The sequence below is a fragment of the Taudactylus pleione genome, unplaced genomic scaffold (assembly GCF_031769625.1).
Source record: "Taudactylus pleione unplaced genomic scaffold, aTauple2 ptg000642l, whole genome shotgun sequence".
NCBI lineage: Eukaryota > Metazoa > Chordata > Amphibia > Anura > Myobatrachidae > Taudactylus > Taudactylus pleione.
In genome coordinates this window covers 201,754-229,505 of record NW_028285044.1, presented here as the reverse complement: position 1 = coordinate 229,505, position 27,752 = coordinate 201,754, and the positions used below count along the sequence as shown (strand labels likewise).

At 42.6% G+C, this 27,752-nt stretch overlaps 1 protein-coding gene across 2 annotated transcripts in view; it reads left to right on the top strand.

Annotated features, from left to right (window-relative positions):
* Positions 1-27,752, top strand: part of TOM1 (target of myb1 membrane trafficking protein) — a 170,083-nt gene that overhangs the window by 95,196 nt on the left and 47,135 nt on the right. For both annotated transcript variants that reach the window (XM_088455108.1, XM_088455110.1), the window contains exons 8-10: positions 4,429-4,562; positions 15,532-15,580; positions 25,278-25,383. In XM_088455108.1, the coding sequence (XP_088311234.1) occupies positions 4,429-4,562; positions 15,532-15,580; positions 25,278-25,383 (289 nt within the window). The remainder of the gene's footprint in view (positions 1-4,428; positions 4,563-15,531; positions 15,581-25,277; positions 25,384-27,752) is intronic.

The window sequence follows — 27,752 nt, the reverse complement described above, 5'->3', positions numbered from 1 at the left end:
TTCGGCCACCTACATCAACGAGGCGGCCCTAGACATTAGTACTCTGGTGTCTAGGATTTCTTCAGCAGCGGTAGCTGCTCGTCGCACCTTGTGGCTGCGATCCTGGAAGGCGGACACAGATTCCAAAAAGGGTCTGGAGGCGTTGCCGTTTACCGGAGAAGTTCTCTTCGGTCCGGATCTGGATAAGATTGTGGCCACGCTAGCGGCAGCCAAATCGGCTTGTCTCCCGTCGGCCGCTGCTCCTTCTGGTTCTGGACCATCGTCCTTTCGGTCATCTAGGGCCCAGGGCAGGCCCAAACCACAGTCGTTTCCTCGACAGGCTGGCCCTAAGAAATCGGTCAAGCCCCGGAAGCAGACATGGGGTACCAGACGTCCGGCCCCCAAGCCAGATGACAAGCCTGCGGCCTGACGGTCCGGGCCTCCCTTTGGGGGATCCCAGGGTGGGAGGCCGCCTGCTGCAGTTCGCCCAGTGTTGGTCGACCACTACGACAGACACTTGGGTTCTGGAGGTGGTCTCCCACGGGTACGCCCTCTCCTTCTGGCACAGACCCCCGGCTCGATTCTTCACCACGGGTCTCCCATCAGACCGGAACAAGGCTACGGAGCTGCGGAAGGTATTGCACACTATGCTCCAGGCTGGAGTTATAGTGCCTGTTCCATTCTCCCAGAGGGGCCAGGGTTTCTATTCAAATCTTTTTTTGGTACAGAAACCCAATGGGTCGTATCGTCCGATTCTCAACCTCAAAGCACTCAACAGGTCTTTGCGGGTACCGAAGTTTCGGATGGAGACCCTACGGTCCATCATTCTGGCGCTGGAACCTGGGGACTACATGGTGTCATTGGACATACAGGACGCTTACCTGCATGTCCCTATTCTTTTGCGCCATCAACAGTTCCTCAGGTTTGCAATCCGCAGCGACCACTTACAGGTTCGGGCGTTACCTTTTGGCCTGGCGACAGCACCACAGGTTTTCACCAAGGTGATGGTGGTCATGGCGGCTTCTCTGCGGCTGCAGGGAGTCCGCATGTTGCCGTACTTGGACGACCTGTTATTGGTGGCAGGATCTCCAGAGCTCCTGTTACGCCACTTGGACCAGACCATTGCACTGCTGCAACGGCACGGCTGGCTAATTAACTGGCAGAAGTCCACTCTAATCCCGTCTCGGAGGATTCTGCATCTTGGAGCCTTATTGGACTCGGGACAGCAAAGGATCTTTGTGACGGAGGACAAGATCTCTGCTTTACAGTCAAGGGTGCGCAGTTGTCTGCACAGCCGCCGGGTGTCCCTACACTCGTCGATGAGGTTACTGGGCTCCATGGTGTCGGTGTTCGACATGGTGGAATACGCCCAGTTTCACTCCAGACCTCTGCAGCACCTGATCCTGTCCAAGTGGAACGGGCTGCCTCAGTCTCTGAAGTCCCAGACGATTGTGCTCACCCCGGAAGTACGCCTGTCCCTTGCTTGGTGGTTACAGACGACCCACCTCAACAAGGGACGTCCGTTCTGGGTTCCAAATTGGGTCCTTTTGACAACGGACGCCTGTCTTCGGGGCTGGGGAGCGGTTTTGGGTCCACACTTGTTCCAGGGCAGGTGGACGCCGACAGAAGCGGAGCTTCCCATAAATATCTTGGAAATCCGTGCGGTCTTCAATGCTCTCCAGCAGGCACATCGGTTTCTCCAGGGTCACCCAGTACAGGTCCAGTCGGACAACGCTACCACCGTGGCCTACATAAACAGGCAAGGAGGAACCCGCAGTCGGGCGGCTCTCGTAGAGGTCTCTCGGATCCTGGTTTGGGCGGAGCGCAATCTTCCGGCCATATCAGCGGTCTTCATCCCGGGAGTGCTAAATTGGGAGGCAGACTTTCTAAGTCGCCAGGACGTTCATCCGGGGGAATGGTCCCTGCACCCGGACGTTTTTCAACTGCTGGTGGACAGGTGGGGTCTTCCAGAGTTCGACCTCATGGCGTCCCGGCACAACAACAAGTTGCCGGTGTACGGGTCTCGCACAAGAGACGAAGGGGCGTCTCTGGTGGATGCTCTGTCCGTCCGGTGGACGTTCCGGTTCGCATACCTGTTCCCTCCGGTCTCCCTTCTTCCACGGGTAATCCGGAAATTCAAACAGGAAGGAGGGACGCTCCTGTTGATAGCTCCCGCGTGGCCCAGACGGCACTGGTTCTCAGACCTTCAGGGTCTGTCCGTGGTCAGTCCTCTGCGGCTGCCGCTATGACCGGACCTTCTGTCTCAGGGTCCTTGTCTTCACCTGGACCTGACTCGGCTGTCTTTGACGGCGTGGCTGTTGAGACGGCCATGCTGAGGTCCCGGGGGTTTTCCAGCTCTGTGGTGCGAGCTCGGAAACCGTCTTCCGCGAGGATATACCATCGCGTGTGGCATACGTTCTTCCAGTAGTGTCGACCGAGAGGTTATGCACCGCGGGAGTTTCGTCTGTCTCGGATTCTCGCCTTCCTACAAGCGGGACTAGATCATGGGCTTCGCCTTGCTTCTTTGAAGGTACAGGTTTCGGCCCTGTCTGTCTGGTTTCACCGTAGGATTGCTACAATCCCGGATGTGCGCACCATTATGCAAGGTGTTGTCCGCATTCAGCCGCCCTTTGTTCCACCTGTGGCGCCTTGGGATTTGGCTGTGGTCCTGAGGGCTCTCCAAGGACCGCCGTTTGAACCACTGGGCTCAGTGGATCTTAAATGGCTAACAGCTAAGACTGTTTTCCTTCTGGCTATTGCTTCGGCCAGATTTGTTTCTGAGTTAGGGGCTCTTTCTTGTAGACCCCCTTTCTTGGTTTTTCATGGGAACAGGGCAGTGCTCCGCACTTGGCCCGAGTTTCTTCCCAAAGTTGTTTCCCAGTTTCATGTTAACGAGGAAATCGTTGTTCCGGCCTTTAACTCACCGGGTCTTTCCGTGGGTGAGGCCTCTTTGGATATTGTGCGGGCCTTAAGGACTTATGTTGACCGCACTTCTTCGTTTAGGAAGTCGGACGCTTTGTTTGTCCTCTATGGCTTCCGTAAAAAGGGTTGGCCTGCTTCAAAGCAAACTTTGGCAGCCTGGATCCGTATGGCTATTTTTGAAGCTTATCTTCATGAAGGCCTGCCGGTTCCTCCTTCTGTGAAGGCTCATTCCACTAGGTCTGTGGGTCCTTCGTGGGCAGCTCGACGTGGTGCCTCTGCAGTCCAGATCTGCAAGGCTGCTACGTGGTCCTCTGTCCATACCTTCGTGAGGTATTACAGGTTTGACACCTTCGCCTCTCAGGATGCTTCCTTCGGGCGGCGGATTCTCCTTTCTGCACAGGAGCGTCCCCACCCTTAAAGGATACTGCTTTGGGACATCCCCAAGGTATCCTGTGGATACCCTATGGACCCTGAAGTAGAAAATATGAGATATGGTAAGAACTTACCCTTGTTATCTCTATTTCTACGAAGTCCATAGGGTTCCACAGGACTCCCGCCCTGTGGCACCTGTGCTGCTGATGGGCTTTGCTCTGGTCACCGGTTTTCCGTCTCCCTCTGGTGAGAATGTGATTCTTGTATGTGTCCAGATCTTTGTTCTCTCTCTTTCTTCTCCTCCTCCGGCCTATGGCTTGGTAACTAACTGAGATGCCTTGGCTCGGGGGCGGGGTATAGGAGGGGGACCTAGTGCATCCTGGGAGGCTGAAAGCTTAACTCTTTGGTGCCCGATGACTGACGTCACACCTATACCCCAAGGTATCCTGTGGAACCCTATGGACTTCGTAGAAATAGAGATAACAAGGTAAGTTCTTACCATATCTCATATTTTTTAATGTGAGTTTTCAAATAGAACAGAAAGTGGAATGCTATTATTAAAAGCTTTTGCATAGTTTGTTAGTTATTGACGCCACTACAGTGTAGTATATGGTGCAGAGCCTCTGCATTATCTGCAGATGTCACTTCTTATATTAAAAGATAAAAGCGGCCTACTATAGACCAGGGGTAGGTAACCTGTGGCAGTTCAGTGGATCTATACATCTGAGCATGCCCTGTCACCATGTTAGCATGCTGTACCTGCAGTATTGAGGCAGGGCTTGCTGGGTTGTGTAATTTCACATCAGCTGGAGTGCCACAGGTTTTCTACCCCTGATATAGACTTAAAAAAAATGACAATAAAATAATAAGTGCTTTAATCAGATAGGGTGGATATTTAATATGTATTACTTTCAGTAGGTTAGCTTTGGTACCTTTTTGTAAAGTATCAGAAGAAACTATTTTGTTGGGCATATATAAACATTTATAAAGCAATTAATATCTGTGTTTTACAAGGTGTTGGGTAGATACACTGACTGATGTACTATTTCCTCACCAGCCCATGAGATGCAAATGACCTGTTGTTGTGCTGTGTTAATGGGCCATATTAATTCCTGTCACTGTAAGCTCAGCTTGCCTTGCTTGTTTTGTTCCCAGGAATTGAACAGTACATGCCGATCCATGCAGCAGAGAGTCCTGGACCTTATACCTCGCGTGACCCATGAACAACTCACAGAAGAGCTTCTTATAGTGAATGACAACCTCAACAATGTTTTCCTTCGACACGAGAGGTAAATACTACACATCTTAAGTTCCTTATCAGGATTTCATTCCTGGGGTGATTCCATGTGATTTAATAATCACACTTCTGCATTTGACCCTTCCCCGCAGCCTATCCCTAACCCTCCCCCTAGTATCTAATCTTTATCCTAACCCCAGTACGGGATTCCAGCAGTCGGGATGCCGGCGCCGGTTTCCTGACAAATGTTGGTTCGGCATATTCCGGCATCTGCATTCTGACCGCCGAAATCCCAGCAGTCGGCATTCTGACCGCATCCCGAACTGGACATGTATACATAATGTTAACATTTTACGTATCCTCATGTTTAATTAATAGAAGCTACATTTTGCATAGGTTTTCTAGATTATTTATCTCAAATCAAAGTATAAACTTGTTTTCCTGTGTGTCAGAACTGATAGATGCAGGCAGTGATGTGTGTGCACACTGTGCTGGCGGATAGCACTATATATCTGCTGAACTTGCAGCAATTGGAATAAAGAATGAGGATATTAATATATATATTAGAAACAAAGCATTTGTGGGACACGTCATAGATGCTCTTTTTTCCCCATTTGGTCATATTTGCGATTTGTCCCTTATTCCCAGGCACTGATTTGTAATTTCTTCTAATTAAATTGTCCCCTATTTGTTTATAAACTTCCTTTGTTCTCCGTGCAGTTCTGAGTACCGGTTATTCTGTATAAGATAAGGTATCGCCTGTTCAGTAGGAAATATTTAAAATGTCAAATTGCCTTCTTATCATATCCTGTCACTATGTCATTTTGGTAAGAATAGTGACTGCCGTGTAGACTGTTTCATTCACACTTCAGTCCACATTCATTAACATCACAATAGCGTGCATATTTCTACCATAATTACACTATTGCAAAGGCACAATTTATAAAATCTTATTACTGTCATTTTTCATATAAGGTCACCTCCTAGTAGTATATAATAAACTATCCATGTGTCTCACTGGTCATTTGTTCCAGAAATGTTTCATTTTTAAGTTATTCTGTTGAGCTAATTTAATATTTTTAGGCACTTTTTCATATAAATAATAATTATAATAATAGTAAGAGGTGGGCAAAATACATTTAGTTCAGTAGTTCTAAAGGTTTCAAAAATGATGCAGGGTGTAGGAATAGATTATCCTTGTAATTTATAATGCCAGATACTCCAGCATGCAAATGAGATGGACACATATTCAGCAGCTCTGAATGTCAAAAGGAAGGTCACTCGCCGCGGTCATTTTCCAATTTCCTTGTTCTGTTGATCACCTGGTATCTTGTTGTGGCAGCAATTTTTGCAAATCTGGTGGTCCGAACGTCTTAGTGAGTGGACAAAAAGGTTAATATGTTTCAAAACCCTCAACCAGATTATCTTGTTTGCTGTGATCTCCCTGAACATTCCCCTGTGTATGAATACACCCATCAGTAATTTCTATTAATGAGGAAACTGCAAGCCAATCACTGAGAATCACATTTTGCACCTGGTAGGTGGTATTGAGAGGTCTATCTAAAGCTGCACTATCAAACAGTAAAAAAAAAGGATTTTGTAGCCCCCCTCATTCGTTCCTTTAGCTGGCGCCCCAAAGGCTGCTCTGTTTTGCTGTATTTCCCATGGCTCTTTGTACATCTCTTGCTGAAAATTGTATGTAGGAAACGGGGGATAGGTTGAGCAGTAGGACAATCACAAGCCACAATCAAGAGATTCTGGCATGTGATTGGGTCTAGTGCTCACCCACTACCCCATACTTTTTCAAGTCTGCCAACCAAATTGGGACACCCTTACTTGGGACATCGGGTTACCAGTATGAGAGTATATTTATATGGGTGGAAAGGATTTTCCTCTATAACCTTCCACAAAGAAAATAAAAAAACCGATATATGAAATTAAATTTCTCCAACACTATACCGTTTTCTACAAAATGTTTACTTCTAGTGCTGCATACACACACAACGATTTTGTTACCAACGATTTTATGAACGATTTTCTGTCAGATTTTTTAAAGTGTAATGAACGATTTTTTTGAACTACAAACGATTTTTGCATATTCCCTTAATAAAAATCGTTCAGTTGGTCAATCTAACTGAACTACAAACGTGAACGCGCATTAACAATAATCGTTCATCGTTTTAGCTCAGAAAGTGAACGATTTTTCACCGATTGAATGAAACGATATCGTTATCGATAATCATTCAAAAAATCGTTGTGTGTGTATGCACCTTAACACATTCCTGAAGAGGAAGTGTATATACTTGCATTCTTCCGAACTACACATTTTAAGTGCAATAGTCCCAATTTAAGGTGTTTTTACCGGTAACCTCACTAACGAAACCTTTGTCTCGTGGCCGGAATGTTGCAAGATATGCCCCGTTTCTGGCAGCTCTCGGCAATGAGTGGTTGTCTTGGCCACGCTCTCTTTCATATTGGCAGACACAATACATCCCCAAATGTTACTCTTTCATATAAAGCAATGATCAATTCAGGCTTAGGGCCTTATTCAATTAGAAGCGAAGAGCCGAGATCCGCGAAAAAGTATCGCTGACTGCGACTTTTCGGTCGGAAACTTATCTCTGTATTCAATTCCAAATATTTTTCGCGTATGCGGAAACACAATGCAATGTAATAGGCGAAAAAGATTTGCCTCTGAATAGCAGGAGAAAAGAAGTGAATTTTTGTAATTTTGGGGTGCAAAGGTGGGGAAACCACTCAGAGCCCTTGGGATAGCCCCCAAAGGATAACTGCGTATAAAAAAAAGTGAGGAACACCCCAAAAAGTACTTTCATTTTGGGGGTGAAAAAGTACAATGGGGGTTCAAGCATAAAAACTAGCGAAATAGACTTTTTGGGGGTCTGCAAGTATGGGTGATGTGTTTTTATGATTGCAGGTGCGTTTTTAATGTTTTTTTAAAACCTCACTTTAGTGACTTTAAAATATGCTAGCACCCATTTTAATGTACCCCAAATTTGCCAGGACTACTTATTTTCTCCAAAAAATACTGCTTTATTCCATTTTCAAATTTGCCCTAGGCTCCAAATACCCTAGTTACGCCACTGCCTTGTATCAAAATAATGTAAGGAGGTTGGGGTTTATTCCATGCAGGAAAAATTATTAAATAACTGTCAATTTATTTCAAATGTAGCCAACTATCTATAGGCTTGATAGGGTGCTCCTATACAATACATAACTTTGTTGGCTGTGCTCCCAAGAGTTTGTACTCAAGGAGATCAATGCAAAGAAACAAAAAAAACAAAAACTTGCTAGGGCACACTTTTAAAACACTGCCACAATCCACTAGTGACCATATAGATGTTCACCCTATATTTTAATGGTGTTAAATAAAAGTAAAATGTTAAACATTACATTTCTATCTAAAAATTAAAACTTAAGTGTGCCCCAGGAAGAGCTTTTCTTTTTGCCTCTTTTTGTATTTTTTCTCTGAGTTACTTGTATCAGACTGTCTGGTACTATTTTCATCTAAACGCTAATATATTGAACATGTAGTTCTTTGTATATGTAATATGCCTTGTCTGCCTGGGTGTTCTTTTTTTTTTTTTTACAAAATAAAGTAGATTGGAATATCCTCTCCTGTTCCACCATAACAGTCAGTGGGTGTAATGAAATGCCCAGGAGCCCATATATCCGTTTTTCTTGTGGGCTCCCTCCACTCCTCTCCTTCTTTACGCCGCGTGTTCATCAATTTAATTTGCTGGATTTAAAGGAGCAATAAATATTAATTACTATACCAGGTGTGTGTTGTATTTAATATAATTGCCCCTTTAAAGCCAGCAGCCGATACCGGTGCTGTAGCTTTAAAAAGTGCTGCATAGAAAATTGACTGCTTTCTTTTTTTCGGTATATTCTATTTCTGTCTATTTAGACTTTTATAGGTTTTACCTGTTGCCAGCACCAATATGACCAATGTAAACCAGATCTAATATAAACTGAGCAGCCATTCACTCTGATGGCAGCTCACATAGTAGAGCGTGGCTGTCTTCTTTTCGATATGATGGTTATGTGGCACAGAACTCCTGGAAAACACAAATGCACTCACCTGTATTCAGTTACAAAGATGCCTGGCAACGGTGGTTGTTACACAACTAATTTAAGTATGCGCCTTTCAGTTCTACATTGAAAAATGACTATTCGAGACACTAACTGACCTTGTGATGTATCAGACATATTTTGAACTGAGAATTGGAGAGCGCTAGAATACCCTTTAATAGCAGACTATCCATAGGAGCTCAGTTGAAAAGCCCATTTGGCGCGAGTGAGTACATATTTTCTTAGAAGAACTTATGGGTCTACTTGGCTCGCAGCCACATTATTTGTTACTACAATAGTCACGTCACTGTTGACAGATTTTTGCCAAAAGGGGAAAAAAAAAAACAGAAAAGTGTTGTCTGTTTTGTTTGTTGTGATACAGCTGCTTATCATCTTGTGTGAACACATCACTCTTAGTGAATTCTAGTTAAAGGCATTTTCTTGACACCTAATTTTTTTTGTTAGGCACAACAAAAGCTTCATAGTACCGGAGAGTGCATTACAAATCCTACAAAATACAATCAATGTAGGGGCTTGTACAGGCCATGTCGTGGGAGTGGGTATGTCACATACAGCGAGAGACATGTACCACCCCTGTAACACACTTCTATTTCCCCACCTCTGTAGTAACCCATTCCCCCTTTACCTCTGTAGTAGCAGTTTGCATCCCCGCCTCAATTCAGTAGTAACACAGCTTCTTGTATATTATGAAGCAACACGTTCCACCTCGTACCACTGTAGTAACAGATGCATTCCCCCTTCACCTTTGTAGCAACACAATTTTTATAACACCACCTTGATTCCTCCCATGTCCTCTGTAACAAGGCTATCCTCGCATCTCCTCTGTAACAAGGCTATCCTCCCATCTCCTCTGTAATAATGCTATCCTCCCATCTCCTCTGTAATAATGCTATCCTCCCATCTCCTCTGTAACAAATCTATCCTCCCATCTCCTCTGTAACAAGGCTATCCTCCCATCTCCTCTGTAACAAGGCTATCCTCCCATCTCCTCTGTAACAAGGCTATCCTCCCATCTCCTCTGTAACAAGGCTATCCTCCCATCTCCTCTGTAACAAATCTATCCTCCCATCTCCTCTGTAACAAGGCTATCCTCCCATCTCCTCTGTAACAAGGCTATCCTCCCATCTCCTCAGTAACAAGGCTATCCTCCCATCTCCTCTGTAATAATGCTATCCTCCCATCTCCTCTGTAATAATGCTATCCTCCCATCTCCTCTGTAACAAGGCTATCCTCCCATCTCCTCTGTAACAAGGCTATCCTCCCATCTCCTCTGTAACAAGGCTATCCTCCCATCTCCTCTGTAACAAGGCTATCCTCCCATCTCCTCTGTAATAATGCTATCCTCCCATCTCCTCTGTAATAATGCTATCCTCCCATCTCCTCTGTAACAAATCTATCCTCCCATCTCCTCTTTAACAAGGCTATCCTCCCATCTCCTCTCTAACAAGGCTATCCTCCCATCTCCTCTGTAACAAGGCTATCCTCCCATCTCCTCTGTAACAAGGCTATCCTCCCATCTCCTCTGTAACAAGGCTACCCTCCCATCTCCTCTGTAACAAGGCTGTCCTCCCATCTCCTCTGTAATATGGCTATCCTCCCATCTCCTCTGTAACACGGCTATCCTCCCATCTCCTCTGTAATATGGCTATCCTCCCATCTCCTCTGTAACAAGGCTATCCTCCCATCTCCTCTGTAACAAGGCTATCCTCCCATCTCCTCTGTAACAAGGCTACCCTCCCATCTCCTCTGTAACAAGGCTGTCCTCCCATCTCCTCTGTAATATGGCTATCCTCCCATCTCCTCTGTAACACGGCTATCCTCCCATCTCCTCTGTAATATGGCTATCCTCCCATCTCCTCTGTAACATGGCTATCCTCCCATCGCCTTTGTAGTCCTCCCGCTTCACCTATGTAATACCTCTCTATTAGCCCTCACCCTAACACCTCTGTAGTATCTCTTCCCCCTTCACTCCTGTAACCCTCCCCCTTTCATCTCTGTAGTAACTTCTCTCTTCCCATCACATCTGTAGGAGCCATTCCCTCCCCCCACGTCACTTCTGTAGTAACTCTTCCTAGTGATAGCCATCGATGCCTTAGAGGAAACAATCAGTGGTTGAGCCATTGATGTCTGAGCGCTGCACATGCATATACATAAGACATCAGATCACCGATGTTTTTCAGTATAGGGGCATCGCCATTGATGGCAAAAAACACTTTCTATCGGTCATATATCATCAAAGACTGCAAAACCGTTGATGGTAATCCCTAACTCTTCCCCACACCATCTCTGTAGTAAACCTCATCACCCCTGTAGCCAACATATTCCCCTGCACATTACTTACCTTCCCTAAGGCAGCTTTACTTGGCCTTAATCTGAATGACTATTGTGATAGGATCACTGGTAAAGTGGTCTGTGGCAGGTACATTTGTCCCAGATTCCTGTCTTTTGTGTTTTAAACCCCCAGGAGAAAGTCTGCAGTGTAGCTGGCTTGAGTTTCGGCTTTTTGAAAAGCCGGTTTGGGACCTGGGGGTTGTGGGTGAGAGGAGAGGGAGGGCTCCACCCACGGCCACTCCAGGTTTTGGTTCTCGCAGCCTGGTAACAGGCTTGTTAGTTTTTCACCTGAGAGTGGCCAATATAAGCCTAGTGTGTTTAGGGCTGATTGTCTCACCTGGGAGAGCAGACAGGGAGTTTGCTCAGAGACACTTGGATACCTAACTGTGAGTGTTGTGCTGTGCTTTTGTTGCTGGCGAGGGCATTGGGCCCTGCCAGGTTCTGGTAGTGAGGGAACTACCTGTGAAGTTAGTGCCCCGACAGGGCTAGGATTTATATTTATGTTTTCTTTATGTTTCTGACATTGTACAATAAAGACTGGCGCCGACCAGCTTGTACTCGCATCCAGACTGGTGTGCTGCTTCCCTGCTGCTGTGTGTGTATATAAGGAAGGAGTCCTCTACCCAGGAGAGGGACCCCCTAACCTAACTGTGTCACACTATGCATGAAGGGAATATGGATTGTAAGCTCCAGTGGGGCAGAGACTGATGTGTATAGCTGAAATATGCTGCAAAGAGCTGTGTAATAGGTGTTCACTATATTATAATTGTTAATAAATGAAATAACTAATAATTAGTGGTGTACATTGCAGGGTGTTTTTTTCAGTGGAACATCTTATCAGATTGTCATTTTACTGCTAGAAGTGTTTTTTTATTTTTTTCTTACGGAACTGATGCAGAGTTGGCAAAAAACAGGTATAATTTACTTAATAACTCCCTCTACATACAAAGCTTTCCAGTTGGCAACAGTAACATCTATATCTGGTTTATGCCAGGCACCCAAGATAGACCCTTAAGCTCCCACTTGCACCCATCTCATACTGTGTATGTGTGTATATATATATAGATATATAACAGTCAATGTAAATAGCTGCAAAGAAGAAAAATAAATTTGCAGAGTGGCTGGCCGCAGGATAAATACAACAGTAAGGAGAAAAACGGGACGGGGAGAGGGGTTTCGGCCCAGCTATAGTAAACTCATCTGAAGCCTCTACCGGACTGCAGCAAAGTTTGAAGTCCGAGAGTGTGATAGCCAAATGTAGGGGATTTAGAAAGATGTCAGGAAAATGCTGGAGGAACATAAAAGTGTAAGGTCAACGATTCCCAGGTTTTACAGAAGCTCTTAGAAGAGCCATGCGAACTACTAGTTATGTATGCCATAGAATGTATATGCCTCTTAGGCCAAAATCTCCAGTATATGTGGGGTTTTATTACATTTCCAGTATGCCGACATCTGATGTGGCCACCAGAAATGTGTTTAATCAATATAAGATGATGGCACCTGGGATGCTCAGTGGAAAGAGAAAGCATTTGGGATTTAGATAATAAGCCTATTATGGAATTAACAAGAGCCCTTATCTCAGTCCAAAAGGGGTGAACTTCGGGCTCATTTTTGCGTATATCCTCCCAGTCTTCATTGTTTAGGGTTTTCCCAAGGTCAGTCTCCCATGCCAATTCATGTGGATTTCTCAGATCCGACCACTGGCGTTCTGCGTACAGGGTAGAAATAAGACTTAGGGCCCGTGATTCACATCTAGTCAAATGTCTGTCAGTCGATTTTTAACAGTGTAGTGAAAATGTCGTAATTGTAGATATTTGTAAAAATGTTTGTGTGGAATGGAGAGTTTGGCCTACACTTCATCAAATGTGGGCAGCATTTTACCATGTGTGATTATAATTTAGCACTCTGATCCCCCCCCCAAGTTACCAGGATTTAAATGAAGTCTGGTTGCACTCTATGCGGAATTTGGGATTGTAAAAGAGCGGAACTATTGGGTTCGGTTGGGGATCGATTTTACTAGGGGATTAGCAAAGTCCCAGATAGCTAATGTATGCAATATGACTAGATAACCCGCAGGGGACCCTGGTGGCGCCAGTCGGGGGAGCCACAGAAGGGAGGAGACAGATTCCATTCCCAGCACTCCCGCTTCAATTTACAAAACCAAGAGAAAATATCTAGGCGCTGGTCTATCTGGTGACAATAGATCACTAATCAAATTGTGGCTTTCTAAAGGTTATTGCTCCCTTTGACTTAACAGAGTTTATCTTTACGAAAAAACTTCTATAAAAAGCGCTATTCAATTAGTTGGAATTGAAGAATTTAATTTAATAAAAATAATAATCACATAAAAAAAGATAAAAATTATCATAAACCACAGCAATAAATAAATTAAATTTCGAATGTAATACTCCAGGATCCAATATACAGACAGTACTTCACAATAATCAATAAACTTGTTAATAAAGAGATTTTTCTTGCAAGTAATTGCTTTCTGACAATTTCACTATATACACATGTTGGTTGTTAATTAATTTTCACAACTTGTTAATCATGCATCATTTGTTAGTATGCAGTCAGCAGCCAATTTATAAAAAACACTTGTTATTTCAATAGAATGCCATCTGTAATAGAGAAGGGAGTTGAAGCGACCCTGTTGGCCAACTCCAATGCTCTTGGATTCTTATATAGTGCCGTAACGCCATAATAGAATTTGCCTCCGAAACCAATCGACCTAAAGACCATAAACATGACTGGCCAAGCAATGCGATCAAATGCTTGTTCAGTGTCTAAACCCAGAACCATAGCTGGGAGCTTTTGATCATGGATAGCATAGATCAGGTCGATGGATCATCGGGTGTTATCCAGAGCCTAGCGGCCAGATATGAACCCTGCCTGATCCGAGAGAATCAGAGTAGGAAGAAGTGGGTCCAGTCTGTTTGCCAATATCTTAGCATAAGACTTTTAATAAGGATATGGGTCTATAACTGATGCATAGCTTCCATTAGAAAGGGCACTAAAGGCTGTACAAATTTTCTATAATACCGTGGAGTGAGACTGTCAGTTCCTGGGGCCACAGCGGCTTTTAATTTGTTAAATGCTACTAAAATCTCTTCCTCAGTAAAATCCGCATTCAGTGCCAGGAGCTGTTGGTCAGTAAGAGTGGGGAGGAAACTGTCGGCCAAATTTGGGTTGTGGGAGGACTCTGAGATTGAAAAGTTACTCGTAGTAATTATAAAATTCTTTCACCATATCCTCCGGGTAAAAAGAAACTCTCTGTTTTACGGAATTTGAGCTTATTGATCATCCCCAAGACCCTTTTGTGTTTGCCTTGTCATAATACAGTTGTAGTTTTTTCAGGATATGACTGCCCTCTTGTAAAATAGTTATATAATGTACAGACAGTGTACACTCCAAAAATATACTGGTAGGTTAATTGGCTCCCAACACAAATTAACCCTAGTGTGTATGTGTGTGCGCATGTGATAGGGAATAGAGATTGTAAGCTACACTGGGGCAGGGACTGATGTGAATGGCCAAATATTCTCTGTAAAGCACTGCGGAATATATGTGTGCGCTATATAAATAACTGGTAATAAATAAATAAATAACAATCGCATTTGCTATTAAACCTCAACTATATTACAAAAACCTCTTTAATACAGCAGAAAAAGCTCTGCGTCTCGCATATGCTTTGCTTCAAAACATTCACAAAAGCATAATCTATGCCCAAGTGATGTCTTCATCAGCATTTGTGTTAGGGGATCATTTGCTAACAGCCAGCTAGTGCCTCTGACGGTCCTCATCTGCTATTAAGACCTGCGCCAATCACCTGCATATGGCTTTCCTAGGTGTATGTGCTTCTTTTTCCTGTTGTGCATGTGCCCACCGCTACTTTTATTGGCCTGCTTTAGAACACCCCCATTATTCCTATCCAGGAGCGGGCAAGTCGTGGCTATACACTGTGCAATTATCTGTTCAATTAGCCAGTTATTGTCTGACCGGCCAATAATTGCATAGTGTATGGCCACGACTGAGCACCATTTACTGGTCTGTTGTGCATGAGAAGTCTTCCAGCATGCCCAACAGAAGCAATGATTTGTGCTCGGGTGTACTCCCCATCAGACAGGCTGACCAATCTAACAGTGCATGGCAGTGTCAGGTAATTGGTCTGTCTTTCTGGTGGTGATTTTTCTCTGATAGTGTATGGCTGCCTTTTTGTTTTATGACACTGTTCTGGGCAAGTGCAGTGAGCATTTACACAAGATATGGTATGCCAATTGGTGTAGTGCTCTGCTTCAGACCCTTTATGTAAGTAAATAGCATGTTAAAATATTTAGCTACAGTAAGTAATAATTAGTATTTTCTTTTTATAACAAGCCGTGTATTTTTATTAGGAGAAATTTGTTAAATTATTATGCTTATGTCCCAAGATAATTACTTTTCTTCTCTCTTCTGCAATTATACCTGACATAATGTGTTATTACTCAAATTCATTTAAAATGTATCTCGGTTTTAAATATGCAGTGTGCATTTTACTGTTTGTGATAACCGTATCTGAATTTACCTTTTATTTTCAGGTTTGAAAGGATGTTTGCTGGTCAGACTAATAGAGCCGCAGACACTCAGGTAATTAGACATTGCTTTTTAAAATGGCAATATAAATTATTATTTAATCAAAGCCATATAGAAAGAACTATTTAATTTGTACATATTCATAGTACTCTGTACTGAAATACACTTATAAAACTACAGCTTTTTGAATTGATATCTGACGTGACTGATGTTACTAATAACTGATGTTACTAATAACTGATGTGACTGATGTTACTAATAACTGATGTGACTGATGTTAAGTAAATATTATTTTCTTCAGTCTGTTTGTGATAAAGCAAATAGTGGCTTATTTAAAGAGACTCCTCCACTTCTCTGTGTAGAGCGACGTGGAGTAAGTATAATGAGAAATCAGATTGAATTATACCCTTTGGAGGAGATTTGCAGGACCTTCTTATATACATAACTAGCTGGAGTACCCAGCGTTGCCCGGGATTTTAAGAATGTTTGTTTACACATCATCCTCCAACCAACCTCTCCTTAGGCAGGCCTCACGAAAAGTGTGCCAAACTTCCCCATCAACAGTCCTAAGGTCTTCAAAGCAAGTAGGACCTGTAAAGGTGTAAAGCAAACTTTGGAGATAGAAGCATTCAAAATTAGTCGGATGTACAGTGTAAACACGGCCAAGAGCTTCTGTTGCTCTGATACCAGGATGACCATCTAAAGCGACTCCCTGTTTTCTGCGCAGAAAAACTTTGGGAGAAGCATTCCATGTGTAATATTTTGACAGCTCGCAGTACAGCAGGGTCCTTGCAAAGTCATCATTTTGACACAGTTGGAAGAAAGAAGTAAATGTTGTTGCATAATTTGGTTTAGTCAGAGAGCTGAGAATGCTGGCAAAGCCTGCTAAAGCTCTCTTCGATAATAAACATTAAGATCATGACCACACAAAACGCTTGCTCCGAGGCCCTACCCATATGCCGTGAGACCCCACAATGAGTGTCCAGCAAAGATTGTGGTTTCAAATTAATTATAAATTAACAGTAATTAATTTCGATTTACATTTTTTTTTAGTTGCCTCCGCCATGTTTTAATACGCTCGTATGTAAAATGACACGATCTTCACTTGTAAACTGTATATTTGTATAGAAAGACAGAGGGACAAATTTTTGCTTTAATATAGTAGAGAAGATAGAAAAAAAAATTGTAGATAAGCTAAATCCTTTTGTAATTCCGTACCTGACCTGTAGAGGGCGAATGCTATGCAAAAACTGTGGTTTTTCATTAATTAAAAAGTAACAGTAATTCATTTCGATTTAGTAGAGCAGATAGAAAAGAAAAAATAGTAGATAAGCTAAATCCTTTTTTAATTCTGTACCTGACCTGTAGAGAGCGAATGCTATGCAAAAATTGTGGTTTTTCATTAATTAAAAATTAACAGTAATTAATTACGATTTCAAATTTTTTTAGTTGCCTCCGCCGTGTTTTAATACGCTCGTATGTAAAATTTCACGATCGTGGCTTGTAAACTGGATTTGTATAGAAAGACAGAAGGACAAATTTTCGCTTTTATATAGTAGATTAACAGATTAACGGAGATGTTACATTTACATTATAATACAGACATTTTATGCAATACAGCAAAAAGTAGTAACAATGTATGGTCTATGGGGGTGGTCAGGTGATGTTCGTGACATCTGGTGACTTGGTCGAAGTGACAGTCAGCAGATAAGGATGGAGTTTAGCTCCTCAGTAACACAAATAGAGCCTTGGTTTTTATCTGTTTTTCCCAGGCTGTCAGGTGCAGCCATAGTCTTAGGGCCTGATTCAGAGCCGGACGCTATTTGTGCTCGCTCGTTCAGGAAAAAGGGGTGGCTATTCAAATGAACCGTTCGCTCTTTGCTGTCTGTTCACGCCTCTAGGTGTGAATGAGCGAACAAAACATGCGGTCGTTTTTTTGAAAACTACGCTTCCTGGCCGCTCGCAATTTACGTCATGTCCGTTATTTATTAGATTAATCGAGTACATCAACCAGCGTATGAACTGCTCGCTATTCTTGTGGTTGGTTTTCCTACCGCAATCTTGCGAGCAGTTCTGACTATAAAATAACCCAGTGACGTGGTCAATGACGCTGCTGTATTAATTATGCACACCCTTAATACGCCCGTTTTGACCTTTAAGCACGCCTGCGTTCTGATCTCCACTCCCCGTTTTCAAGCACCTTCCGCTGTTACCACCAACATACGCCTCCTCCTGTCACTCAAAATAGCAGGCATTCGCTATTTAGTGAACAAACGATTTTCGGCCGCACTGATTGGTTCGCGCATGCGTATTACGATCCGTACGCATGCGCAGTTGGGCGAACATCGCTCAGAACGAACGAGCGGCCGCTTACGAGCAGCTCTGAAATTCATGAAATTCTCAACAGATAACATACTCGTATTTTGCTTTCTCAGTCACTATCCCTTTTGGTCACTGCAAGAATTTGCCAAAGACAATTATTTTGAATAGAACTTAATTAATTAAGGCAATACAGAAACATTTCGATTTAACTTTAACAGACCATCATTGTTAATGTTAATTAACAGTTAATAACTCTATAATCAAATTTTTCTTAATTACTTTCTTCTACTTTGAGGTGTGAAAGGATAAGAAAAATTTGTGTTTTAGGACTACAAAACTTACTCTGGATGCGTCTCGCAAGCCCTGGACCATTGGTCATGGCTTTAAGAGCTCCATCCCCTCCAGAGTTAGTGAATATAGATACTTGTGACAGTAAGGAGAATCTTCAGTCCTTTGTTCAGTCCTCAGTTGTGTTGTGTGAGTAATAAGCAGAAAAGTGGAAACAGAAGTATGTATATCATCCTGGTCATGGGCATAACTACCATAGGTGCAAGGGGTGCAGCTGCTATGGGGCCCAGAGCTGAGGGGGACACGTCTTCCTTGTCACAGTTACATGTGTTATATACATTTTACACTATTGGGTGATCATAGTACCAGTGGGTTATTCATTTTTTTGTTACTATAATATAGACAGTTAGCTTTTGTAACATGGGGTGTAGAAATGAGGATTCCAGACAGGCAGGCATTCGGTAAAGCAGTGTTTTTTAATGGCAGAAGACACTGCACTTAGCATACATGAGCCTTACCCTGGACACACACATGCATATAACACAAATAAACAACTAAACATAAATGTCCCAGCGCTCTTCATAGTTGCAGCCACAATTAGCTATGATCTCCCAGCATAGCCCTTGGTCCCTGACACTACAGGCACTAAGGGGTCTATGTACTAAGCAGTAAAAAGTGATAAGTCTGTGATAAGTTGCCAGCCAATCCGCTCCCAACTGTAATTTTTCAAACACAGCCTGTGAGATGACAGTTGGAAGCTGATTGGCTGGCACTTATCACAGACTTATCGCTTTTCACTCTGTCACTTATCACTGCTTAGTACATAGACCCCTTAATCCTACTACCTAACCGCTAGACAGCATCATGCAAGGAGCATCAGGTGTGTGAGTTTTAAACTTTTCTTCTGCTGCTCACCTCTTGCTGGCTCTGGGCGACTTGGAAAACCAGGAATTCTGTATTTCCAGTTTCAGCTGTGGAGCCCAGAAAACCCAGAGTTCCAAATTTCTATTGTAGGTGCAGAATGTTCCGGTCTTATTTTCCTCATGTGAGCAATTCAGGTGAGAGACAATCCCTCTCACCACACTTTAAAATAATTGTGTATTGAATCCTTTTGTTGAAGTATCCTGTATTTTCAACTGGTGCATCATAGCTGGTGGGCACCTAATGCCGACACAGCTCAAGGCAATTATTATTATTTGTCTCATCATTACATAGTGTAGTATTTGTGTAAACCATCTGGCAAGACTTTGTGCTATCCACCAAAAGCATCCCGGTCCTTGTATTGGTGCATGCTTTCTTGTATATCCTGTAACTGTTTGATTTTCTTTTCAGTAGGGCTATAATTATCTGAAACAATACCCACTTCCTGATAACTGATGTGACTGATAACTGATGTGACTGATAACTGATGTGACTGATAACTGATGTGACTTTTACTGATAACTGATGTGACTGATAACTGATGTGACTGATAACTGATGTTGCTGATAACTGATGTTGCTGATAACTGATGTTAGTGATAACTGATGTGACTATTGCTGATAACTGATGTGACTGATAACTGATGTGACTATTGCTGATAACTGATGTTAGTGATAACTAATGTGACTATTGCTGATAACTGATGTTAGTGATAACTGATGTTGCTGATAACTGATGTGACTTTTACTGATAACTGATGTGACTGATAACTGATGTTAGTGATAACTGATGTGACTATTGCTGATAACTGATGTTAGTGATGTCCAATTTGTCACTTATTTGCGTCTTACATCGTTTCTTGGAATGCAGAATAACTGTATCACCGGTGATGTGTTTCTACTCTCTTATGGCTTATTATTCCGTAAAATATTATAGGCATAATATATGGAGTTGGTAAGGTATCTCTTTATATTTGTATTTTATAGTATATGACTTACTATAATACCATTAAGTAGGAAAGTAAATAAGGTAGCTTTAAGAAAAAAAAAACGTTACCTGTATGTAATCGCTAATGGAAAACAAGAAATAATTTCCTGAGCAGTGTTAGTTCTGTAGCTTTGCATTGCTGGATAAAAACCATAAAAATGACTTAAACTACCAACTACATGATAATTTTAATAAACATCTCTCTTACATAGCTGGAGCCTCTTGGTCTTTTTAATGCAGTACTTTTCCTGCGATTTCTTAGCAAGTTGCCACAAGTTAATATCATTTTTAAATGGCTACTGTAGGGGGTGTAAGCAGGCGGACCAATCACAAGGCACAATCTCTTGATTGCAGCTTGTGATTGGTCTTCCAGCAGACGCACCCCATTTTTCAGCAGTACTGTTAGAAGAAGGAGCCTAAGGAAATACAAGTGCATGAAGCAACCCTCGGGTGGAGAGACGCATAAAAAAAATCTATATATTAGATTGAAGTGCGACAGTAGAGATGGCTTTAATTTCCAGAAAATGCCATAAACATCCTAAACCTAAGCCTTTCTGTTTTTTTCATAGGTTGTATAGCACTCATTTGGTAAAATCTAAACTTGAAACTATCAATGAATAGCTACAGCTATTTCTCGATCTCCAAAGAGCTATGAATTAATTTTTCTTTCCTGATATGCAGTTACTCATTGTTGCTGCCTTAACGTATTTGGCTGTTCAGTGGTCTGGTCAGGTGGACCGATGACAATGGATCCTGTTAGAGCAGCTAGCACATAAGAGCCTACAGTGGTCATTTGCAAACCAGACTTACAGGTTTGGCAGTATTGATCTGTACGATTCGATTAAACCGAGAATAGTTCTACCACAGTGTCTTATTGTTAGACGGTGTTAATGCATGCTTTGGTGATTAAATCCCAAATAAAAACAAATAATTTTTCCCTATAAGGGATCACAAAAATAAAACCACACTTTTTATACACTTTATCATTGACCCACATGCAATGAAAAGCCCTTTAAACAGAGTACATATCTAGTATCAGTATATATTGTTATATTGTACATTTTGTATTAATTTCAGACGTCAAATCAATTTTGTGTAACTAGATATATTGTAATGATGGAAAATTGAAAATGTTGCTCTATTTTTGTATATAACGGGCAGAATTTCATAATACAGAGTCTCCCATATCCAAATATTCCGAAATACGGAATAATTTTGGCATGACTGAGATAATAAAACCTTTGATTTTTGATGGTTCAATGTACACAAACTTAGTCTAAGGCACAAATTATTACAAATATGGTATAAAATTACCTTCAGGCTGTGTGTATAGGATGTAAATGAAACATAAATTTATTTCATGTATGTACACAAACTTTGCTCGAGCCACAAAATTATTGAAAATATTGTATAAAATGAGCTGCAGGCTGTGTGTATAAGGTGTATATAACACATAAATACATTCTGTGTGTATACTGGGGTCCCATTCCCAAGATATTTCATTATGATATGCAATTATTCCAAAATACGGAATATTCCGTTATCCAAAATGCCTCTGGTCCCAAGCATTTTGCATATGGGAGATTCAACCTGTATAGTAACTTTACTATGGTGCCAATGAATGGTACTATCTTGGCAAATAATAAAAAAAATTATACATTTTGCTTCTGTAAAAAAGCTATAATTGTTGAACTTATAACAGCAGAAATATAAATAATGGTCCCGCCAGCTAAGACGCAATCTACACACACTGCTATGGCAGATTTACTAATATTACATTTAGGTGCAAAATTGACATTAAATCATAGCACCAATTAAGCCCTATTCATTGCCTAGCTTGCACTAGATAAAGGCTGACTGCTGATTATTTAATGTAGTTCAGTGTAAATGTTGCACCTATGATGGTAAATGCACCCTACTCTCTGTAAAAAGGTAAATCTCTGGAAAAAAAACAAAAACCTACAACATTTGTATTTTTCAAAAGGCAAATCCCTTTTTTTAAATACATGTTGCTCAAATGTAGATGCTATTTTATATTAATAATAAGAAAGTGCTGTAAATGAAGTCTGGTTCATCTGAAACGTGATAATCGTGTGAAGGGTCTTCGAACCGCTTGGATATAGATGAGCCCTTTCTGTTGTATTTGTTGTTTATCGAACATCAAACTATGTACTTAAATATCATTCCTCATGATTTTAATATTTCTATTCATAATCTTTTTCTGCTTTCGCTTCCATTCAAACGGCGATTATATAAGAAAGGTTTAGTACTGTAGGGGAGATATGTAATACGTGTTGGGTTAGATCTTGTATATTTGGTTTGCAGTTAGGAGCAGTAGCATGAAATGAATTAACGTGCACGGCCCATTGAAGCTGCTGCTCAGTGTTTAACGGTAGTTTATGACGAGCACAGTCCGTTACTGTATTCCCATCAAATTGGTATAGTGTGCTGAGCATTATCCCTGCAGGAAAGATTTCCGGATGACTGATCCTGCCATGCTGCTGCACATTAATATAGTGTCTATAAAAACACATATCCCTGCAGGTGACATGACCTCTTACAAACAGGGATTGTTAATCTATTTAGAGAAAAAGCTATTTCCTTGTCATTATACAGCCCCCTGCGCGTAGAGATTGGTATCTAACAACTGATTTCTTTGTGTAATATCTGTTTATCGCTTTTATTCTGCTGTATATCTAGCCATGTTCTAGACTACAGCCATGGCCAAAAGTTTTGAGAATGACACAAGTATTGGTTTTCACAGTCTGCTGCTTCAGTTTTTATGATGCCAATTTGCATATACTCCAGAATGTCGTGAAGAGTGATCAGATGATTTGCAATTAATTGCAAAGTCCCTCTTTGCCATGATAATGAACTTTATCCCCAAAACATTTCCACTGCATTTCAGCCCTGCCACAAAAGGACCAGCTGACATCATGTCTTTGATTCTCTTGTTAACACAGGTGAGAGTGTTGACGAGGACAAGGCTGGAGATCACTCTGTCATGCTCACTGAATTAGAATAACAGGGTGGAGCTTGAAATCATTGTTCTTCCTCTGTTAACCATGGTTACCTGCAAGGAAACAAGTGCAGTGATCATTGCTTTGCACAAAAAGGGCTTCACAGGCAAAGATATTGCTGCTAGTAAGATTTCACCTAAATCAATCATTTATCGGATCATCAAGAACTTCAAGGAGAGAGGTTCAATAGTTGTGAAGAAGGCTTCAGGGTGCCCAAGAACATCCAGCAAGTGCCAGGACCGTCTCCTAAAGTTGATTCAGCTGCGGGATCAGGGCACCACCAGTGCAGAGCTTTCCCAGGAATGGCAGCAGGCAGGTGTGAGTGCATCTTCATGCACAGTGAGGCGAAGACTTTTGGAGGATGGCCTGGTGTCAAGAAGGGCAGCAAAGAAGCCACTTCTCTCCAGGAAAAACATCAGGGACAGACTTATATTCTGCAAAAGGTACAGGGATTGGACTGCTGAGGACTGGGGTAAAGTTATTTTCTCTGATGAATCCCCTTTCAGATTGTTTGGGGCGTCTGGAAAAACGCTTGCCCGGAGAAGGAAAGATGAGCGCTACCATCAGTCCTGTGTTATGCCAACAGTCGAGCATCCTGAGACCATTCATGTGTGGGGTTGCTTCTCAGCCAAGGGAGTTGGCTCACTCACAATTGTGTCTATTTGTGCCATGAATAAAGAATGGTACCAAAACATCCTCCAAGAGCAACTTCTCCCAAGTTTGGTGATGAACAATGCCTTTTCCAGCATTATAGAGCACCTTGCCATAAGGCAAAAGTGATAACGAAGTGGCTCGGGGGAACAAAACTTCAAAAGTTTGAGTCCATGGCCAGGAAACTCCCCAGACCTTAATCCCATTGAGAACTTGTGGTCAATCCTCAAGAGGCGGGTGGGCAATCAAAAACCAACAAATTCTGACAAACTCCAAGCATTGATTAGGCAAGAATGGGTGGCCATCAGTCAGTATGTGGCCCAGAAGTTGATTGACAGCATGCCAGGGCGAATTACATAGGTCTTGAAAAAGAAGGGTCAACACTGCAAATATTGACTCGTGACATAAACTTATACCCCTTTTACACCAGAGCTAAAACCCGGGTTTTTGAAGGGTTAACCCGGGCAGCTCCCTGGTGTAAAAGGGGAGAGGGTTGGATCGCCGGGTCGAGTGACCCGGCAATCCAACCCAGGTAACTAGCAGGGTTTAACACGGGCGTAGCCCGTGAAACCCTGCTATGAGAACAGCGCACTCCGGGTCACGATGACCTGGAGTGCGCTGCTAGCCGGCCGATTGGTCCGGCTTCAGTGGCGCTTGGAGATGACGTAATCACCAAGCGTCCACTTTCACTCCGCAAAAGCCGGGTCTATACAGCACCGACTGCGGTGTGAGCGGCGCTGACTCGGGAATATCCTGAGTCGGCGCCGGCAAAATTCCGGGTCTGATCCGGATAGGAACTTTGTTCCAACTCCGGGTCAGACCCGGAATTTAGGTGGAAAAGGGGTATTAAGGTAATTGTCAATAAAAGCCTTTGACACTTATGAAATGCTTGTAATTTTACTTCAATATACCATAGTAACATCTGACAAAAAGGTCTGAAAACACTGATGCAGCAAACTTTGTGAAAACCAATACTTGTCATTCTCAACTTTTGCCCATGGCTGTACAGGCTTTTACCACTGCCTTAAGGGGCCTATCCATTAGGCGACCTGAAAAACTGAACGACTAGCATTCAGTCCTTCAGGCTGCCTAGGTGCAGTGCCTTCACTGAACGTCATTCAGTGCAGGAGACCGACCTTCTATCTGCGAACATGTGGAACCTGACTATCATCGTCAGGTTGACGAGAATGTTCCGCAGATAGTCGGCGTCGGCAAGGACCCAGCGTGCACGCACATCGCTGGTCCTTTCCAGCTATACATTAGACGATTTTCTGAACATTCCGACCAAAACCTCCTGGTTTTGGTCGGATTGTCCAAAAAGCCGTCTAATGGATAGGCCCCTTTAGTTAATTTTATCTGTTTGTGACTTTTACTACCAACAACCAGATATTCAGTACCAGTCTTTCCAAGGTTCATCGTATCACTCTACTAGCTTACCTAAGCTTAAGTATATTTAAAGGACCGCCTAATACATAATTCTATGTTTTTGAAGCCATAATGGTGTAATCATTAATTTGTCAATGTGATAAAGTTACTAATGCCTATTGGTTTTCTTTTTAAAGGCCCCAAGTAACCGAGACATCTTACCTTCTCTCAGTAACCTTCAAGCAAGCTCCTCGGCCATTCAGCCCCCTGCTGCTACTCTGTCCGCACAACTAGCCACTCTCAGTAAGTTGCCTCACTGTCCATGCATGTATTACTCTTATGGCTTCAATAAATTTGCTCTGTGTACTGTATTGCAGCTTGTATAGCCATGTTTTAGTGTTGATTACTCAAGCTGACCGACTCAGAAATCATAAGAGGGTGTTTGATACAGTCGGGTAGTGTTTCCCAACTTCAGTCCCCAGTGACCCCTAACAGTGCATGTTTTACTGATCTCCTAGATATTGTGCATGGGATACGTTCAGTATCTCGGTGGTCAGGATGCTGAAGCTTACATAACCGGCGCCAGAATTCTGCCGCCAGTCACAATCCTGGTCCGGCATCCCGACTGCTGGGATACCGAAGGTAAGTAGCGGGGTTGGGTGGAGGGTTAGGTTTAGGGGCTAGGCACTAGGGGGAGGGTTAGGGTTAGGCACTAGGGGGAGGATTAGGCACTAAGGGGGGAGAGTTAGGTTTAGGCTGCGGGGAGGGGAAGGTTAAGTTTAGGCACTAGGGGGGGAGGTTGGGGTCAGGCACTGGGGAGGGAGGGTTAGGGTAGGGAGAGGGGAAGGGTTAGGTTACCGACCAACAGGTGTCGGTATGCTAACCCTGTCGGCATTCTGACTGCCGGGATCCCAAGCGCCGGCATCCCGTACCCAACCCATAGTGCACTGGTGTATTCATTATTGGCTGACACATTTTAAAAGATCCACAGGTGGAGCTAATTATTTCACTTGTGATACTGGGGAGATCTGTAAAACATGCACTGGGATCTCTGAGGACTGGAGATTCGAACACTGCAGTAGGGTAATAACTGATGGTATAAACTTTTTATTATCTGGACTGTTCATTAGGAGCAGCTATATACACCATTAGATATACAAATGCACCCTCAAATATGATATTACGCTTTCAAAGTTACGGTAATATGCTGTTTCCATGATGAAAACGCTGAACCCAGTAAAGATGGCAGACAGTCCAGTCTCCACAGACACATCACATAATAAATATATTCTCCTCACAGCTGCTCCTGAGCTGTGCAGGCGGGTAGGAAATCTGTCCCATTTGGAGCAGTGGCTGACGAGAGGGAGACATTAGTTCAGGAGATAGTGGAGACCATTAGTCTAGTACACAGAATAGTTAAATGCACATCATAGATAATTTATTGATCCTTTTCATTCATTTCAAAATAAGAATTTACGAAAATAGATTTATAACAGCAAATGAATATTTTTTTATACTAACGTACATTTTAATACAACATAATTTATTCCGACAAATGGGGAAAAGATTCTATAAAGCTTTAGCATAAACTAGTGTTCTCATCACATATTAGAGGTGCTATACACCTTGGTTTTGCATTGGTGTGTCTGGATTGTGTGCCCAGAGCACATCAAAGCATCTTGAGAGGTGAAAAAAATCTGGAGAAGTGTATGCTTCTCACCTAATTCCAAAAACTTACCCAAAAGCCATACACTTATAAAGGCTCACTGCGAAAATATACCCCCTGACAGTGGATAAAGAGTCCAACTTGTCCTGAAAAGCTCAGTGTTCCAGGGAGAAAGAAAATCCTTATTGATCCCAAAGCACGGAATCAGCGAGTACGACCACTGCTGGAAGGTGACTGCTCAGAGTGCCCCCAGTAATGGGGGAAAAAGTCAGAAATGGGAGAGGCTCTAAATAGCCTGTATCTCCCTCATTCTGGTCCTGTCAGACACAGGGTTAAGACATATAGTACCTTCATTTAGAAGAGGGTACACACCCTCTTTGTGCCGTTGCACTCTCCTTACATTATAGTTAATAAACTACTGTACATACAATAATTAAAAAAGAAAACCCAGAATACATGAAAGTACATGTACCCAAAAAATTTAAATGTTATACCATTATTTTCACAAGATCTTGTTCTATGCTCTTATTTTACAAACTTTAATATACAATAACCGTGAATCTTCTGCTATTTACCATGTTCTGGAAACTACTGTGCATTCTAACATTTGTTTACAAACAGGGGCATCTGAATAATTTTATGTTGGGGGACCAATATATCATTTAATTTTGGCACCCCTCCTCTTTCACTACATTGCTCAGGGTATACCTAGAAATGTGGTTCTTCGGCAGGTAGTGACCATAAATCTGCTGCGTCGCCTCTTTTTCTCATTTCTGTAACCTAGCGCTGTGATAAAATCTAGTTCCAGCACTGTCCCGCTAAACACGGCGCAGCGGTGTGTATACTTTACAAGGAACATGCTCACTTCAACCAACTGTTCTGCTTTTCTACACACTCCGCCATCTGGCTCTGTAAAACATTTGCATACGAGCAGAAATCTAGCTTCACTGCTGACCTCTAGAGCACAGGTTCTCAAACTTGGTCCTCAGGTTTTCCAGGTCTCACA